General features: G+C 37.6%; 1 protein-coding gene across 1 annotated transcript in view; it reads right to left on the bottom strand.

Moving 5' to 3' along the window:
• LOC150087661 (mitoguardin-like) overlaps positions 1-17,063 on the bottom strand; it is a 90,255-nt gene extending 73,192 nt beyond the window's left edge. Inside the window, exons 1-2 of the mRNA XM_090369853.1 lie at positions 17,043-17,063; positions 14,822-14,908 (exon numbers count right to left, since the gene is read on the bottom strand). Coding sequence (XP_090225979.1) covers positions 14,822-14,908; positions 17,043-17,063 — 108 coding nt within the window. The remainder of the gene's footprint in view (positions 1-14,821; positions 14,909-17,042) is intronic.
• Between the last annotated feature and the right edge of the window lie 463 nt (positions 17,064-17,526).

Raw genomic sequence — 17,526 nt, 5'->3', positions numbered from 1 at the left:
CAGCATGGATTGGTGGACATGGTCGAACACAACTTGAGTTTCTTTGACAGTAGCAGCAGAGCAGACGAGTCTCGCCACGAGATCCATTTCTGTCTCCACAGGCGATTCATACATGATAGATTTGAGGGCCCCCCACAGAAAGAAATCAAGGCTCGATAAATCAGGTGAGTGTGGGGGCCCGGCAACGGGTCCACCACGGCCAATCCATTGACGGCCAAAACGCCTGTTCAAATGGTCACGAACACATCTTCCATAATGGGCAGGCGCCCTGTCATGTTGAAACTAAATGTTGTGTCTCACATTTGCTTGAACATCGTCAAGTAACCCTGGTAGAACTTGTTCAAGAAAGATCCAATATTTAGCAGAGTTCGTGTGGGATGGTAACAGGTATGGGCCGACTAAGCAGTCACTGACCATACCTGCCCACACATTTATTGCGAAGCGATGTTGTGCTGCATGGGGGCGCACACCGTGTGGGCCCTCTGCTAATCCATACACTAGGTGTATGTCTGCCAGCTCACAGTTTGTATATCGATGCATGCTCTTTGTGTGGCAACTACTGCTTGAATGAGTAAACCAGAAATTTTCCCTCTCGCGAACTGATGAACAGTGCCGTGTACCGACTTATGGTGCCGTTTCTGGTTATGGATTCCTATGCGATTCACATTCCTTTAGATGTTACCTACCTCCCCTAAACGTTTGTACCAATATTTTTGAGACACCCTGTATAACAATATATATTGTTATAAGCATAATGTGTATAGTAACCATTCATGACATTGTCCACTCATATTTGCAAAAGTTTCACTTTCAAGCTCAACTCCAGCTCACGAATACAGAAAGGCAGAATTAATTTGTATTTGGCGCTTTGGACTCAAATTCATATTATTACCCTACAGGGCTGTTGTTTTTCTTATGGTAACACCACATCCTATCTTAAGTAATTTATTTTTCAATATTAGCTACCAGGTTGTATTGCTGTGTAGTGTAGTTTACACAGTGTTCAATCTTCTGTTTTAGATATACATTTTTAGTGTATTTTAGATTACTGAAATGACTCGATTAAAATGTAAATGGTAAAAAGCTAAAAATTTCAGCTTTTTTTTTTAATTGAGTCTTGAATTTATATTTATATAAAGAAGGATACTTAATTACAATGTAGACATCTATAATATGCTACAACCAGTCAGCCTAGTTATTTGTTTATTTTTTTGTGAAGCTTTTCATGTATAGCATAGTTATAAATAAATACATAATCTCTATTACTGGTAGTGTACTCATCATGGTGGTGGGAGCCAGGAGCATAAATGTAGCTATTTAGGAATACCTGCCCTTATTCAGTAAGTCCCCCCCCCCCCGGTGCCATTAAATTCTTCCCATTGGTGGTGGTCAGTTTCAACAAAGTCAGCAAGTGGTTTCTTAAAAATTCAACAAATAACTGATAATTATCAAACACACAAAGTCCAAAGTAAGGAATATTTTGTAAAATGTCAATACTGTTCCAAAAATGTCTGTTATTGCTCCTGAAGTCACTGAAGTCTGTTTTAATTATTTGCTGACCTTACACACAATAATTTTAAACAATGCTTATTAGTCAAAATGCTTTGAAGTGAAGGAGTTTTTCCCCCTTCTGACATACCATATTTCCCCATGTATAAGATGCCCCCTTTTTCGAAAAATTTGGTGTCTAAAAACTGGGTGCGTCTTATACAGTGGTTGTAGATTTTTTTACTTGCATTTCCCGCTTTTTGTCTTTGCGTTCATTGTTTTGCACTTGTTACCGGTATATTAGGTTACTTTTTGCCACGTTCTGCCCAGAAATGGCTCAGAAAAGATTTTTGTACAGTGCTGAATTCAAGTTAAAAGTGATCCAGTTTGCAAAAGAGAATGAAAATCGTGCTGCTGAATGCAAGTTCGGTCCTCCTCCAACTGAGAAAACAATCCGAGACTGGCTACGGGAAGAAGACACCCTACTGAAAACGCCACGGCAGAAGAAGGCCATGAGAGGCAAGTCAGCAAAATGGCCTGATTTAGAGAGGAAATTGAAGAGCAAAGGGCAATTGGAATTCCTGTGTCCACAAAGATGGTTTAGCATGAGGCAAGAAGAATTGCTGATGAAAAAGAAGTTACTGATTTCAAAGGAGGACACAATTGGTGCTTCAGGTTCATGGACTAAATATGCATACATGCACCAGACTTGCCCAAAAGATGCCTGAAAGTTATGAGTAGAAGGTCCTTGAATTTCATCATTTTGTCATTCAATGTCGGAAGACACATAAGTTTGAGTTGGGACAGATTGCAAATATGGACAAAGTCCCCCTTCAATTTGATGTCCCAAGTAACAGAACTGTTGATAAGAATGGGGTGAAAACTGTAACTGTGAAGACAAGTGGACATGAAAAGAGCCATTATACAGTTGTTCTAGCTTGTTGTGCTGACAGAACCAAGCTGCTTCCTATGCTGATTTTCAAATGCAAAACAATGCCAAAAGAAGACATTCCTCGAGAAGTGACTGCCCACATTCATGAAAAGGATTGAATGGATCAGGATGGGATGAAGATCTGGTTTGAGAAAGTTTGGAGCAGGAGACCAGGTGGGCTCTTACGCAAACCTGCCCTATTGGTGCTTGATCAGTTCAGGGCACACATAACAAAAAACAAAGAATATTGCTGCAGAGCAAAAAACAAAACTTGCCGCCATACCTGGAGGCTTGACATCCCAGCTCCAAACACTTGATGTCAGCATTAACCAACCCTTCAAAGCTGCCATGAAAGATGACTGGAACCAATGGACGAAGTCTTCTGGGGACAATTTGACACCAGCAGGAAGAGTGAAGAAACCAACTATAGGAGAAGATTGTACCTGGGTGAAAAGATCCTGGGATAATATCAAGATTGAGATCGTTGTCAAGTCATTTAAGAAGTGTGTGGCATTTCAAATGCCATAGATGGAACTGAGGAAGAGACAATATATGAAGACAGTGATTCATCATCAGACACAGATGAGGACAAGATAACAAATGGGAGCTTTGATAGTGATGAGGAGTTGTATGAATTTTATGATGAATAAAACTTGAGTTCAATAACTTTATGTAATACATTTTTTTTCAAATTTTGGGCCCCAAAATTAAGGTGCATCTTATAAATGGGAGTGTCTTATACATGGGGAAATATGGTACTAGCAGAAAGTTAATGGTAAAATAAATTAACATCCTTATTTCAGATCATTTAGGAATAGTCAATTTGATCAAATGCCTATTTTAAGTGGGAGAAAGGTACAGGCACAGTCCTTGCTGTTATATTTTGCTTTTGTGTTAAAACCACACGGGATTTTAGTGATATATTTCATTTTTTTAATTGCAATAATGTCTGTGAATGAAGAAAGAAAGAAATCAAAGAATGGAGCATATAAATTAATTGACAAAGAATACGCTAAATTAGATGTTTAGACCAGATTTCAACTACTACTATTGATGAAAATGAAGAACTAGTTAAAGATGTTGCAGCATGTAAGTTTTGTCTTCAAGTTTTTATTTTTCAAAGCCATAAAACTGGTACTTTTATCTTTAAGAAAACACAGATGTTTTAACTTCTCAGCATCTAGTTTACAAACTGTAAAGGGCTATTTTGAAAAAACTGTAGATACATTAAAAATACTAACTAAAGAAGAAAAATAAATAATAAAAATGGCAGTGAAATACATGTATAATGATGATGATGATCATCATCATCCATTTTCAATCCACTACAGGATGAAGGCCTCTCCAGCAACTTTCCAGTTCCTTCTGTTTTGTGCAATGGCCATCCATTTACTACCCACAAACTCATGAATTTCATCTGTCCATCTCCATTGTTGTCTTACAGGTTTTCTTCTAACTCCTCTTGGGTATCATTCTGTTATTTTTTTAGTCCATCTTTCATCATGTCTTCGAGCTGTGTGTCCTGCCCAAGACCATTTTAGTTCTTTAGTTTTGATAAGAATGTCCTTTACTTGAGTTTGCTGCCTAATCCATCCTTCTTATCTAACAGTCTGATTCCCTATATAATTCGTTTCATTCTTTGCTGCGTCATTCTCAGCTTCTCTTCCATTCTTTTGGTGAGTGCCCAAGTTTCACTTCCATAAGTCGTGGTGGGAGTATCCATTGGTTCATTATTTTACGTTTCACACAAATTGGAATATTGCTCCTCAGTATGTGACTATATTTCCTGAAGGCTTTCCATCCAAAATTTATTCTTCTCTTGACTTCCAGCCATTTATCATTATTACAGCTAATAACTTGTCCCAGATAAGTATATGACTCCATCTTTTCAATTACTGCTTCTTCAATCATTATTTCCCTTTCTGTGGCATACTTGGTCATCATTACTTTTGTTTAGCCACATTCATCTTTAATCCAAAATCCTTACTAACTGTGCATAATTGATTAAGATTTTCCTCTAATTATTTGGGATCGTGGCTTATGACCACAATGTCATCTGCAAATCGTAAATGGTTTAGGTACTCTCCGTTCACATTGACTCCTTTCTGCGACCAGTCTAATCTTATGAAAGCTTCCTCAAGGGCAGCAGTAAACAGCATCAGAGATATTGTGTCTCCTTGTTGAACTCCTTTCTCAATTTTAAATTTCCTACTGTCTTTATCTAGTCTAATAAAGGATTTTGATTTGGTAGTTGTTGGCGCATCGGCTTCTGTGGCCATATTGCACCTCCCAAGGTTTTTGCAGTACTTTGATCCAAGCCCGAGGCGGGAATCGAACCCGCGACCTTTGGGTTGCCGGGCAGGTCTAATAAAGGAAGTAGCATTCTCATATATTTTCTTCAAAATCATAATATATGGGTATGCCTTGTCTTTCAGTGCCTGAAACATTGCCTTATGCTGTATGGAGTCATTTGCCTTATCATAATCCACAAATGCCAGGCATAATGATGTTTTATATTCATTTGCTTTCTCCATTATCTGTGACATTACGTAAAGATGATCCATAGTTGAGAATCTTGTCCTAAAGCCAGCTTGCTCTTTCAGCTGATTCTCATCAAGTATTCTTTCTAATCTGTTAGTAATGACTCTTGTGAACAACTTGTAGATGTGGGATAACAAGCTAATTGGTCTATAATTTCCAATTTCTGATTTATCTCCTTTCTTATGCAGCAAAACAATGATTGCATTATTCCACTCCTTCGGCTTCACACTTTTTCTAATGCATTTTGTGAAGAGTCTTGCCAGTTTTTGTGTCATGTCTCTTCCTCCCAATTTTAACAACTCTACAATAACTTCATCTTCCCCTGGGGCTTTCTTGTTCTTCATTTTCTTCAACACATGTTCTACCTTATCAGGAAGGATATCAGGTTTGTTGTATGTGTTACTAATTTGCAATCCATCTTCCCCACTGCTGGCATCATTCCCTCACTCCTTATATAACTCCTTATAGTAGTCTTCTGCTATTTGAATTATGCCTTCTCTCCTATTTATAAGTACACCATCACTATTCTTCAGTTTCAGTATCATTTGTCTTTCTGTATTACTGCTCATGGCTGCTGACTTAAATCCTTTGTTTTCCCTTAATGTCTGTTCTACTTTTCTTGTGTTAAATCTTCTTATGTCCTCTCTAAGTCTCTAATGGCTTTGCATAACTCAGTATACTCAATTTTCTCCTTGTCAATGTTTATCATTTATTGTCTTCGGTTCATCATGACAAGTGTTTCTTGACTAATTCTTCCTTCTTTGGATTTCTTTTTTAACTATAGGTTTCTTGAGCTTTATCACTTTCAGAAAGTTGTAATATTCCTCATCGATATCTTGGTCCTGAGCAGTCTGCAGAAGCTCAAACTTGTTCTTAAGTTCTAGTACATACTGCTTTTTTATCTCTTCTGTTATCTCAAAGACTTTTGTATTATTTACTCGAGTCAGTTTTTTCCTTTCTTTTCTTACATCTATATCAAGTGTACATCTTACCATTCTGTGATCACTTCCAACATTTACCTTGTTCAGGACAGTAACATCATTCACGATATATCTTCTGTTAGTGAGGATGAAGTCGATTTCACTAGTTATTAATCCATTTGGGCTCTTCCATGTCCACTTTCTGTTCAGCCTTTTTATGAAAAAAGCGTTCATTACTGACATTCCTCGAGATTCTGCAAATTCCACAAGTCTTTCACTTCTTTCATTTCTTTCACAAATTCCAAAATTTCCTATAGTTCCCCTTTCTGTGCTATTTTGTCTCTTTCCAACCTTAGCATTGAAGTCCCCCATAATGATAGTGTAAGTGAGTTTTCTGTTCATCTAGAAGACTCTCAATTTCGGTGTACATTTCTTCAACCTCTTCATCATCATGGCTCGATGTTGGTGCATAAATCATTATAACCTTTAGCTTATACCTCTTAGAAATCCTGAGTAGTAGTCTTGACACCCTTGGTGATGTACTTTCAAAAACCAAAATGTTGTTTTTTATATCTTTATGGACCAGAAAGCCAACTCCATCTTCACTCCTTTCACTGTTTCCATTGGTATACAGCAGATTTCCACTTAATGATAATGATCCACACATAATGATATAAAACCCTTTCAGTCTGTTGTTAGTGAAGGATTTATAGAATTTGCACAGTGTCTTATTGATATTGGTTCAAGATCTGGTTGTGTTGATGACAAAGCACTGTTACCAGATCCTACTACAATATCATGTAATACCAAAACCTTGCCATCAGAGCTTTGACTTAAAATTATTACTGAACTCAAAGAAATTTTATGTAAAACAGGAGAGGCAGTGACTTTAGATTTGTGGAGAGATTATTTTAGAAAATTGGGTATGTATATTTAACTTTACACTACATCAATGGAACTTGGTCTTTAGCATAAAGGGTATATGTATATATATATATACAACACTGTGTTATGTTATATTATAAACAACACAATGGGATATTTCCCTTAAAAAAGAAAAAAAGAAAAGAAAAAAAGAAAAGAAAAAAAAGCAGGTGATAATGTTAAGTCGGTGATAACTCAAAGTCTTTAGAGATATGAATTATGATTTTTTTCCCTAGCCTAGTTAATGTAATTGATCATAGCAGAAATATGATATCATCATTAAAAAGTGTTAAAAGTGTGAACCGTTCTGCACATCTGCTAAACACAATTTTGCTCATATATTTGAATTTAAAGATGCAGAAAATACAGATAATCTCTTGAATGCAGAAAATGCAATCAGCACTGGAATATCTCATTACAAATTTTAAACAATCAAATCTGCAGAACTGTTGTAAAAAAATTTTAAGGCACCACTTAGAACCAGATGGAACAGCTTGTTCACAACGTTTGAATCTATTCATAAGCAGATCAGAATGATCAGATTAAGGAAATCTTGCTTGGTTTTTGGTTTGTTTTTTTTTTAGGAGCATTAGCAACTAAGGCCATATTGCTCCGGGAATATGCGGTGGTCATTTCCTGACCTTTCCGCATCCTCCGTATTTGGTGGTGACAGGCTCGAACCCCGGTCTAATCAAGAAGCGTGTGCTAAGAAATCTTGCTGGACAGATTGGGGGAGCATTGTCTTGATGGTTTGAATGCTTACTTAATAGAAAATATTGTAGCATTTCTGGAGCGATTTAAAAAAGCTTCAACTTCAGATGAGTTGGAAGCTTCAAGTAAGCCAAAATAGGACTACATAGAAATATAGTCTGATTTAGAAGACTAGTACATCATCTCTAGCCTTCAGTTATGGATACAGAAATTATTTCTGAACTTAAAATGTCTATCCATTCTTCAACAAAAATTTCTATCATAATTATTACACAAAATAGCTTTGTTTTTTAATCCAAAACTGAAAAGTTTAGAACTTTTAAATAACGAAGCAGAAAGAATAGAAGTTAGAAACGAAGTAAGAAGACTGGCAAGAAAAAAAACAACTTAATACTAAACTAGAAGCCCCAACTACATCAGTGCCACGAGACCAAATAGCCAGACTAAAAAGGTTCGTCAAAAAGAAAAAGACAGAAAACAATTTATTTGATGTGGAAGAATCAAGTGATGAAAATGGTGACCACCACTTAATGACATTCAAAATTACATCACATGAAACTTCCAAAAGAAATTTCTGATAAAGGAGATTTTTCATTGTTGAAGGGGGTGGGGGAAAAAATTATGTATTTTTTTCTAAATCTTGTGGCTGTGGCTCATTTCATTCGTGCCATACCTGCCAGCACCAGTGAAAAAGATTTTTCTGCAGTGGGATTTCTCATCCAAGAAAGTTGGATTTGGTTGAACCTGAAAAAGGTTGATGTCCTCTTTCAGCACAGCAATTTAAAAAATTAGTAAAATTAATATTTCAAATAAATATTTTCTATTTTTTTTTTTTTTTTAAGTTTTTGTGTAATATATACAATAAAAAAATCAATACTATTGATCCAGTGATTTATTACATTATTATTGTGCAAGATTGTGCAAGGCTCAAGGGGTAGAAAATTATTTTCAGCCTGGACTGTACTTGTTAACAGGAGAGATTGCTTCTACAGGGATGGGATACACTTAAATAGAAAGGGTGCAAGAATATTTGCTGATGCTATCGAGGCAGTGTTAGGTGGGTCAGAAAACTGCTAGCTTGGGGAGGGAGACAAAGACCAATAGATTGACAGTAGCCACTGGCAGAGGTGAAAGAGATTCTTGCACTGCTTCTATTAGAATGAGCAGAAGCCTGAAAAACAAGATGTATGATATTTCAGAGACTGCTGGGAGCCATTGCGGTACAAGTAAACACATGGGTTGTGTTAGGGTAGCTAAGAATAGAAACAGGTGCAGTATACTTGCATGTACACCAATGCTAGGAGTTTAGTAAATAAATTTGATGAATTTGAGGTATTGCTCAAAACATCAAAGGCAGATATTGTTGGGATATCAGAGACGTGGTGTCACACAGATATAAGGGATGCAGAACTGCAATTTGGGGAGTACGTCTACAGAAAGGATAGACAGGATAGGAAGGGGGAGGGGTTATGCTATTAGTTAAGAAACATATAAAAACCAAGGAAGTGAAGCCAGTCGACATCACTGGACAGTGCAGTGTTGAGTCAGTTTGGTGTGACATAAGCACTGTGAGATCAAAATTGAGAGTAGGAGTGTGCTATAGGCCTAATGACTCTGATGAGTATAATAAGATATTGTACAGGGAAATACAGTGGGCCAGTAAATCAGAGAGTCTTATAATGGGAGATTTTAATTTCCCAGATATTGACTGGAATTTGGGGACTGGTCACTCACACACTAGCAGGGCTATTGTGGATTTATTGGATGATTGTTTTCTACATCAGCATGTTCGGGAGGCAACTAGAGGCAACTAATACTCTTGATTTGATTATCAGCAGTGATTCTTCATGCATTAAGAATCTGCAGATAAATGAACCACTAGGTGGCAGTGATCACAGTGTGCTGAAATGGGATTTACTCAAAGAGGTAACTACCATTAGGGGTAAAGGGAAGGGTTATTGCTTCCGTAAAGGTGACTACGATGGACTGAGACAGTATTTAAATTCTATACAGTGGGACCAACTGATGATGTTACCAACAGCAAACTCAAAATGGGAAGCATTCAAAGAACTTATCTTGGAAGCTACTAGACTTTACATACCAACTAAGAAATATTGTTCAAGGTTTAGGCCAAAATGGATGTCAGATGAACTAATGAGGCACATGGCAGAGAAGAAAAATGCATGGGATACTTACAAATTAACACATGACACAGAAGCCTATGATAGATACAAGTTGATAAGCAACCAAGTTACAAAGGAGGTTAGGCAGGCGAAGGCAGATTACGAGAAATCCTTGGCAAGGGATGCAAAGAAAAACAGCAAAGAGTTCTTTACTTATGTAAACTCTAGAAGGAAGGGGATGAATCAGATTGGTCCACTTGATATTGATGGGTCAACTGTTGATGATCCTGCTCAGGTAGCTAACAAACTAAATGAATATTTTGCATCGACATTCACACATGAGGAGTTATTCAGCGAGGGGAATGCCAGAGGTGTATTCAACTCTAGCAGTAAGCTACAGAATCTTGAAATAACTGGGAGTAAAGTGGAGGAGAAATTGTTGAAGATAAACACGAGAAAGGCACCCGGGGTGGATGGGATCTATCCAGTTATATTAAAGGAGGCAGCAAAGGAAGTAAGCAAACCCTTAGCCATAATTATTAGAGCTTCCTTGGACTCAGGGGAGGTACCCATAGACTGGAAATGTGCAAATGTGACCCCAATTCACAAAGGAGGATCAAAGGCTGACACAAGTAATTATAGACCTGTGAGCTTAACTTCTGTTCCAGGAAAATTAATGGAGGCACTGGTTAAAGAAGCACTGCAGGATCATTTAGACAAGACTTCAGTTATAGCTCAGACACAGCATGGTTTTGTTAAGGGGAAGTCTTGCCTGACCAACTTGATTGGATACTATGATGCAGTCACAAAAGAACTGGATGCAGACAATAGCTTTGATATTATATACTTGGATCTTAGAAAGGCTTTTGATACTGTTGTACATAGAAGACTGCTACACAAATTGGAGCAGTGTGACATTGGTGGCAAATTGCTGCTAGGGATAATGGGGTGGTTGAAGGGGAGAAGACAGAGAGTGGTAATCAATTGACACTGCTCATCGTGGACTAATGTTATTAGTGGAGTCCCTCAGGGCTCAGTGTTGGGTCCATTATAGTTTTCTGTATTTATAAATGATATTGATGATGGTATATCAAGCGTAATGTCCAAGTTTGCAGACGATACAAAGGTTGGCAGGGTTGTCAAGGACACTACTGACACTATGCTGCTGCAACAGGATCTGGAAAGGTTGAGCAGATGGGCTGAGAGGTGGCAAATGAAGTTTAACATTGACAAATGTAAAGTACTACACATGGGAAACAGCAACCCCAGAGCAACGTATCAACTCTGTGGTACTACACTGACAGTGGTAGAGAATGAAAGGGACTTGGGGGTGGTTGTGCAGGCAGATATGAAGTTCTCTGAGCAGTGCAGACGGGCTGCAAGAGTAGCTCATGGAGTATTGTCAATGATATACTGGAATTTTTCCAGCAGGGATAAGGAGGTGATTATTCCCTTGTATAAGGCAATGGTCAGGCCACACCTAGAGTACTGTATACAGGTCTGGAGGCCTCATTTCAAGAAGGATGCAGAGCTGCTGGAACGAGTACAGAGAAGGGCAACAAGATTAGTGAATGGAACAAAGGGGTGCTCTTATGAAGAAAGGCTTAAGTTTTGCAAATTACAGTGTCTGGAGACTAGGCACCAGCGAGGTGATCTGATAGAGGTGTATAAAGCCTTGAATGGTTTGAGCATGCTCAATGCTGATGGGATTCTTCCTCTAGCTCAGAATAATCACCTGAGAGGGCATAAATTCAAATTGAGGAAAGACAGATGTAGGATAGACGTGCGGAAATTTGCCTTTAGCCAGCGGGTGGTTGGTTGGTGGAACAGACTTCCATCTCTTGTCGTGGAGGTTGATAGCCTAAATAAGTTTAAGGCTCAGCTGGACAGGTATTTTGAACAAACAGAGGGGTGAAGTGGAAGTGGGTTTTTTTTTTTTTTTTTTTTTTTTTGGCTGATGCTGCATAAGCTTGCTTTCTTGCATCAAATGCCTCTACTAATGCTAATGCTAAATAAAGAAAATTAAGGCAAATTTTCTTAATATGTCAATTTTTTTGTTTGTGAGTTGTGGCTTGGCTACAAACAGTGCAGGTCAGGTTCAGATGCAGTTCCATTTACTATGGGTATGAGTTGAGTATGTTTCCAGTTATTACAGGTGCAGGCCTAATGCAATGGACCCATGCAGGACTCTAAGATGGGGGTGCAACCAGTTATATTAAGGAATGCAACGTGGGAATGAATCATCATCATCAGGATTGCTACTGAGATCATAACTAGACTACAGGGTGATTTCCTTTGGAACAGAAAAAGTGCAAACGTTTCCCCCATTCATAAGAGAGGAGCTAAATAACAGTCAGAAATAGGCAATTTTTTTTTTTTTTGGCTGATACAGAATAACCTTGCTTCCTTTGCATTATTTGGCTTGACTAATACTAATATAGTTCAAGAACTACTTTATGCTTAGTAAAATATCTGAGGCAACCTAACCAAGTGGAGATCACATTATTACATTTTCCACACAGAGATCACATGAAACACTGTTTCAGAATTATGTTCAGCAGTGTGTTTAAATAAACTGACACTACACGTTTTATTTCTTTAGCAAAGATTCTGTTCAGTAATTTTCAAAAAAATTCATTACAGGAAGAAAAATAAATAATACATGCAGTTAATGTGGGTATAAACATTGGGGTATTCACATATTAACTATTTAAAATAAACTATTCTAGTAGTGGCCATCAACTAAAACTAACGTTATTAGGTTACAGATGGACACTCTTGAAGAAAACATAACATTTGATTCAAAACTAGAAATGAATTAACATGGTGTAATCAGAAAATTAGCCTTTCACACAGTTCTTTATGAAGACAAAAAAAGTTACACATTTTAATAACAGTTTAAGGGCAAGTTTTCTTTCATGTTTTCTTAATAACAAATCTTTGCTTTTTGGTTTCTTCAATCAAACATGATGAGAAAATATGAAACTCTTAAGCTTTCTTCAGAAATCTCCATTAACAAAAATAAATATCCAAGACAATGAATATTTCCAGTCTTATGAAACATTAACAGTTTATTTTAACATATTTTCCTTTATCATTCTAATGTATAAAAAACATAACTAACAAAACAGCATGAATCAGTCCAATGACAATATAACCTGCTTTTATTACATTTTTGTGCTTGTATCCAACTGCACCTATGCAGCACCCCATTTTCAATTTCCAGGATTTAAAACAGCAGCAGAATTCCTCAGAAGATACTGCCTTTAATTGCTGCATTGTGTTCTATGTTTGCTAAGTCCTCATACTGTTTTCCTTTGAAGTGGATTTTAATTTTTGGAAACAGAAAAAAAAAGTCACAAGGTGCCAGTTTTGCTGAATAAGGAGGGTTCTCCAATGTTGTGATCTTGTTTTTCATTAAAAATTATCACTGCAATACAGGAATGACATGGTGCATTGTCACAATGAGAAACCATCTGTCAAAATTGTTCTTACTGTTTCTTTGTCAAAGCGTAACTGTTCTGCAATTAGTCAAATGCTCATCTGAGAGTGTTGGAACATGATCTCTCGAATTTTTTCAACATTCTCGTCTGTCACTGAAGTTGGCAGTCTTCTTGTCGTGGACATCTCCCTCCCTCTCTGAAACTAAGCGGCATGGCTTCAGATGTTGACAGTAGTTCCTGGACTGACCAGTGTGGGAATGTCACTTGCCACAACGAACACAGCAAATGGAAGATTACTGTACAAACTGGAGCAGTATGGTATTAAGGGTAAGTTGCTGCAATGGATAAAAGGGTGGTTGAGTGGGAGAAGACAGAGTGGTAATCAATGGACGTTGCTCTTCATGGACTAATGTTATTGGTAGAGTCCCCCAGGGTTCAGTGTTGGGCCCACTGTTGTTTTGTATATTTATCAATGATATTGATGAAGGTATATTAGGTTTAATGTCGAAGTCTGCAGATGATACAAAGGTTGGTAGGGTTGTTAATGACAGTAACAGCAGTGTGTTAAAGCAATAGGATCTAGAAAATTGGGGCAGATGGGCTGAAAAGTGGCAACCGAAGTTTAACATTGACAAATGTAAAGTGCTGCTTATGGGTAGAAATAATCCTAGAGGAACGTGCAACTGTGTGGTACTACACTTAGGTTAGCAGAAAATGAAAAAGACCTGGGAATGATTGTGCAGTCAGATATGAAGTTTTCCTCTTGTTTTGTCTATCTTTTTTGGGATCCTCCCTGGCAAGCTCAGGTGACATCCATGGTTTGCCTGCACCAGAATACTCATATTCATACTTACCTGCTGCCCTGGTCCACCTCCACAAGGTAGTCACAGGCAATGGGGGTTGCCTTGATTTCCAAGCACCTGTATCTAAGAGGCCAGATGAACATAACTAACCTAACACTACACTGCACTGCACTGCACTGCACTGCACAAACCCAACCCTCACACATACACAATCTGACAATCACAGTGAACTGTATACATCACAGAGATACTACATGGGGTTGGGGGAGATCCCCCAGTGCAAAAAGACAATTAACATCCCTATCTGAACCATTTGTACCATTCATACAAATATGGCTGATTCATGGTTTCATTATCATACACTTTCCGTGTTTCTGTAGCATTTTTACTGAGTTGCACTAAAAATTGAACAATTCTTTGCTCTAAATTACGGTCACTCATTTTTCCATTGAAAGGTTAAAACACTGAGTCACTTAAACAGGCACAGCTCAATCAAAACTTAACCAATTGCAAAAAAAAAAAAAAAAACTGACCTGTACAGAAAAAAACAAGCTATGGCATGATATGAATGTTGTTGACATGCGTAGTAGTAAGTATTGGTAAGCAATGATTCTCGTTTCATTTTTGACACACCTTGTATACTATCAATTATGTGATTATAACCAATAAAGGTAACCAAAAATACACAATTATAAAAAAAAATATTAAACCCAATAAAGTTAACCATTGATTGTCTCACTACTTCTGCATACATTCACCATCGCAACCTTTCTAATTACTTCAAGGACCATATATACTTCTAGCTGACAATCACTGGCTTATGCTATTAGAATATGGATTCAATAAAACATGAATTGGGTTTATATTCTTTGTTTTTATACTGTTTAGAATTTATTTTTGCAATGCCAAAATAATAATAATATACTAGAAAATATACCTTTTCTCCACACAGCAGGAGATTAGTAAGCAGATCACTTCCAACATTTAAGAACCACTCATATACCTCTTTCTGATCAATTAAATGCTATAAACAAAAAAAATATAAAAACTGCATAAATTAATACCTTTCCAAAAGCATAGCATAGCATGTATACAGCATAACGAAAAACAAAACAGATCATATACAGAAAAATATATTTTGCAATTATCTCTATATCATGAAAAGTAAAAAAAAAAAAAATCACCTTCTAGATTTTTAACGTTCTTAGTATATAGCAATCTGAAGCAGGATGATTTATGAGAATGATGCCAAGATTACAAGGAACAGGTCTTTTTGGGAGAAGCTATAGTGACTTTTTTGTTACTTAAATTGATTTTTGTTTAAAATTAGTAGTGCACTTGTAATTTGTGTTTATCCGATAAAGTTCATTAATCTGGTCTTTACTTGCTTTTCAAAATTGCTTAAAAGAATGAAAGTTGCAGTCTGCAGCCACTGTTACCACTGTATCAATACAAAAATGATATCACCACCACTGTTATAGCATCAACATAAGAATAATATAAACATAGTATTGATATAAAAATGATATACTGGTGTGCAAAACTTAAGGACCAACACTATTTCTAAAGGTTACAACCACAAAATCTTTACTTAAGGTACTCTTTACTGATGAGAGTAGATTCAGTCTCAGCAGCAATTCTGGATGTCAGCTAATCTGGCGAGAGGTTGGCACACAGTATCACCCTGCGAACATCACTGAAAGGGATCGATGTGGCAGTCGAAGTGCTCTCGTCTGGGGAGGCATTATCTTGGATGGACATACACAACTCCAGATACTGGAAGGCGGTACTGTAACTGGTGCATGCTACTGTACTGAGGTAATGTGCGTCTGTTCCGAGGTACCATTGGCTCCGAGTTTCTATTTTTGGATGATAATGCCAAACCCCATTGCACTGCAGCTGTTGATATGCTTTTGGAAAGTGAGGACATTGTTCGTATGGATTGGCCTTCCTCATTACCCCCGATCTAAATCCCATCAAACATATATGGGACGTTCTGGGGGACTCTGGGGAGATGCCTAGCAGCACATCTACACCCAACAGAAAATGTTTACCAGCTGAAGATGGCCTGACAGAGGAATGGACGATGTTACCACAAGAACTTATCAACAATGCTGTTCTAAGTATGGACAGGTGGTGCAAAGCCTGCATCGACATTAGGGGTGGCCATATCTCCTACTGAGGACCAACTCTTCCCTTTGTTCCATCTTTGGCAGTGATGCATCTAATCATGGCAGCCAGTGCTATGTTGCCATTTTTGAATAAAGTCCTTCTGTTCTGTTTTGTTTCCATTGTTGTGTTGGTGTTGTTTCCTTCATCATTTCTGTACCTCATGAGGTTCCTTTGATATGCTTTACCCATATCCAGGCTACTCCTATGAGAAGCTACAGGTGAAAACCTGACTGGTCCTTAAATTTTGCACACAGGTGTATATGCAATTTAGTAGTCATCTATATATGAGTAATTCCATAGGAGTTACATAGAAATTAATATTAGAAACCATATATTTAAAGCAATACAAGCACAATCTCATAATGTAACTGTAGCACATAATCTAGCTTAAAATGTAAGTACTGCTGCAAAATAATCCAGATATAGTGTAGCATTATTATACTTATATTCTTAGTTTTGTGGGGTGTTCTTAAATTTAGACTAGAATCATGCCTCAGAGACTAGAGCAATGAAGTAAAAAGCTCAAAGCAGCAGGAAAGCTACTTTTGGCTGAACGTGATAGAGCCAAGGAGGATGGCTTTTGTGTGGTCATTGTAAACAACATGAGAAGATTAAGCATATTCAGCAATCTAATGAACTTACAAGGGTCTCAAGAATAGGTCTGATGCCCTCAAAGGAATAAAAGATAGGGCCCATCAAGTACTCAGCTGCCCATGCTTGAGCAAGACACAAGGACATCCTCAATGGTAGAGATCTCTAGTCACACAAGAGGTAGTAATTGTTGGTACCTCTCATAGTAGTAGTAGTAATAATAATGGTAAATGATGCAAGAAAGCAACCTTCTATAGCATCAGCAAAAAAAAAAAAAACTACCAGTTCACCCATCCATACCCTCCAAGAATTTGTCTAGTTCTCCCTTGAATTTTTTCAACTAATCCACTTCTACAATAACATATGGAAACCCATTCAAACAATCAAACACTCACTGGCTGCTGTCCTGCAACCATCATACCTCAACTTGAATTATGCCCCTTCGTGTGTGTGTGCAGTGTCAGCAAGTGGAAGAATACCATTAACAGTCAGCTAACTCAATCCATTCAAGACTTTAAACACCTAAATCAGATCGCCCCGCAGGTGTCTAGTCTCAAGACTGGGCAACTGCGGGAGAGATCAGAATGAGGCCTTTCTAGGTAAGAACACCCTTTTGTTCCCTTCACCAATCTGGTTGCCCTTTTTTGCACTTCTTCCAGCAGATCTACATCCTTCCTAAAGTGAGGCCTCCAAAACCGTATACAGTACTCAAGATGCAGCCTAACCATGGCCTGATAGAAAAAGGATAATCACCTCCTTATCTATCACCTGCTAGCAAAGTTTCTGTATATCATTGACAAAACCCTGTGAGCTATCCTGGCAGCATGTCTACACTGCTCAGAGAATTTCAAGTCTGAGTGCACAATTACTCCCAGGTCT

This window comes from Mastigoproctus giganteus, chromosome 3 (assembly GCF_048544385.1).
Source record: "Mastigoproctus giganteus isolate SK-2022 chromosome 3, ASM4854438v1, whole genome shotgun sequence".
Classification (NCBI taxonomy): Eukaryota; Metazoa; Arthropoda; class Arachnida; order Uropygi; family Thelyphonidae; genus Mastigoproctus; species Mastigoproctus giganteus.
The sequence above is the reverse complement of the archived record's forward strand: the minus strand, read 5'-3'. Positions and strand labels throughout refer to the sequence as shown.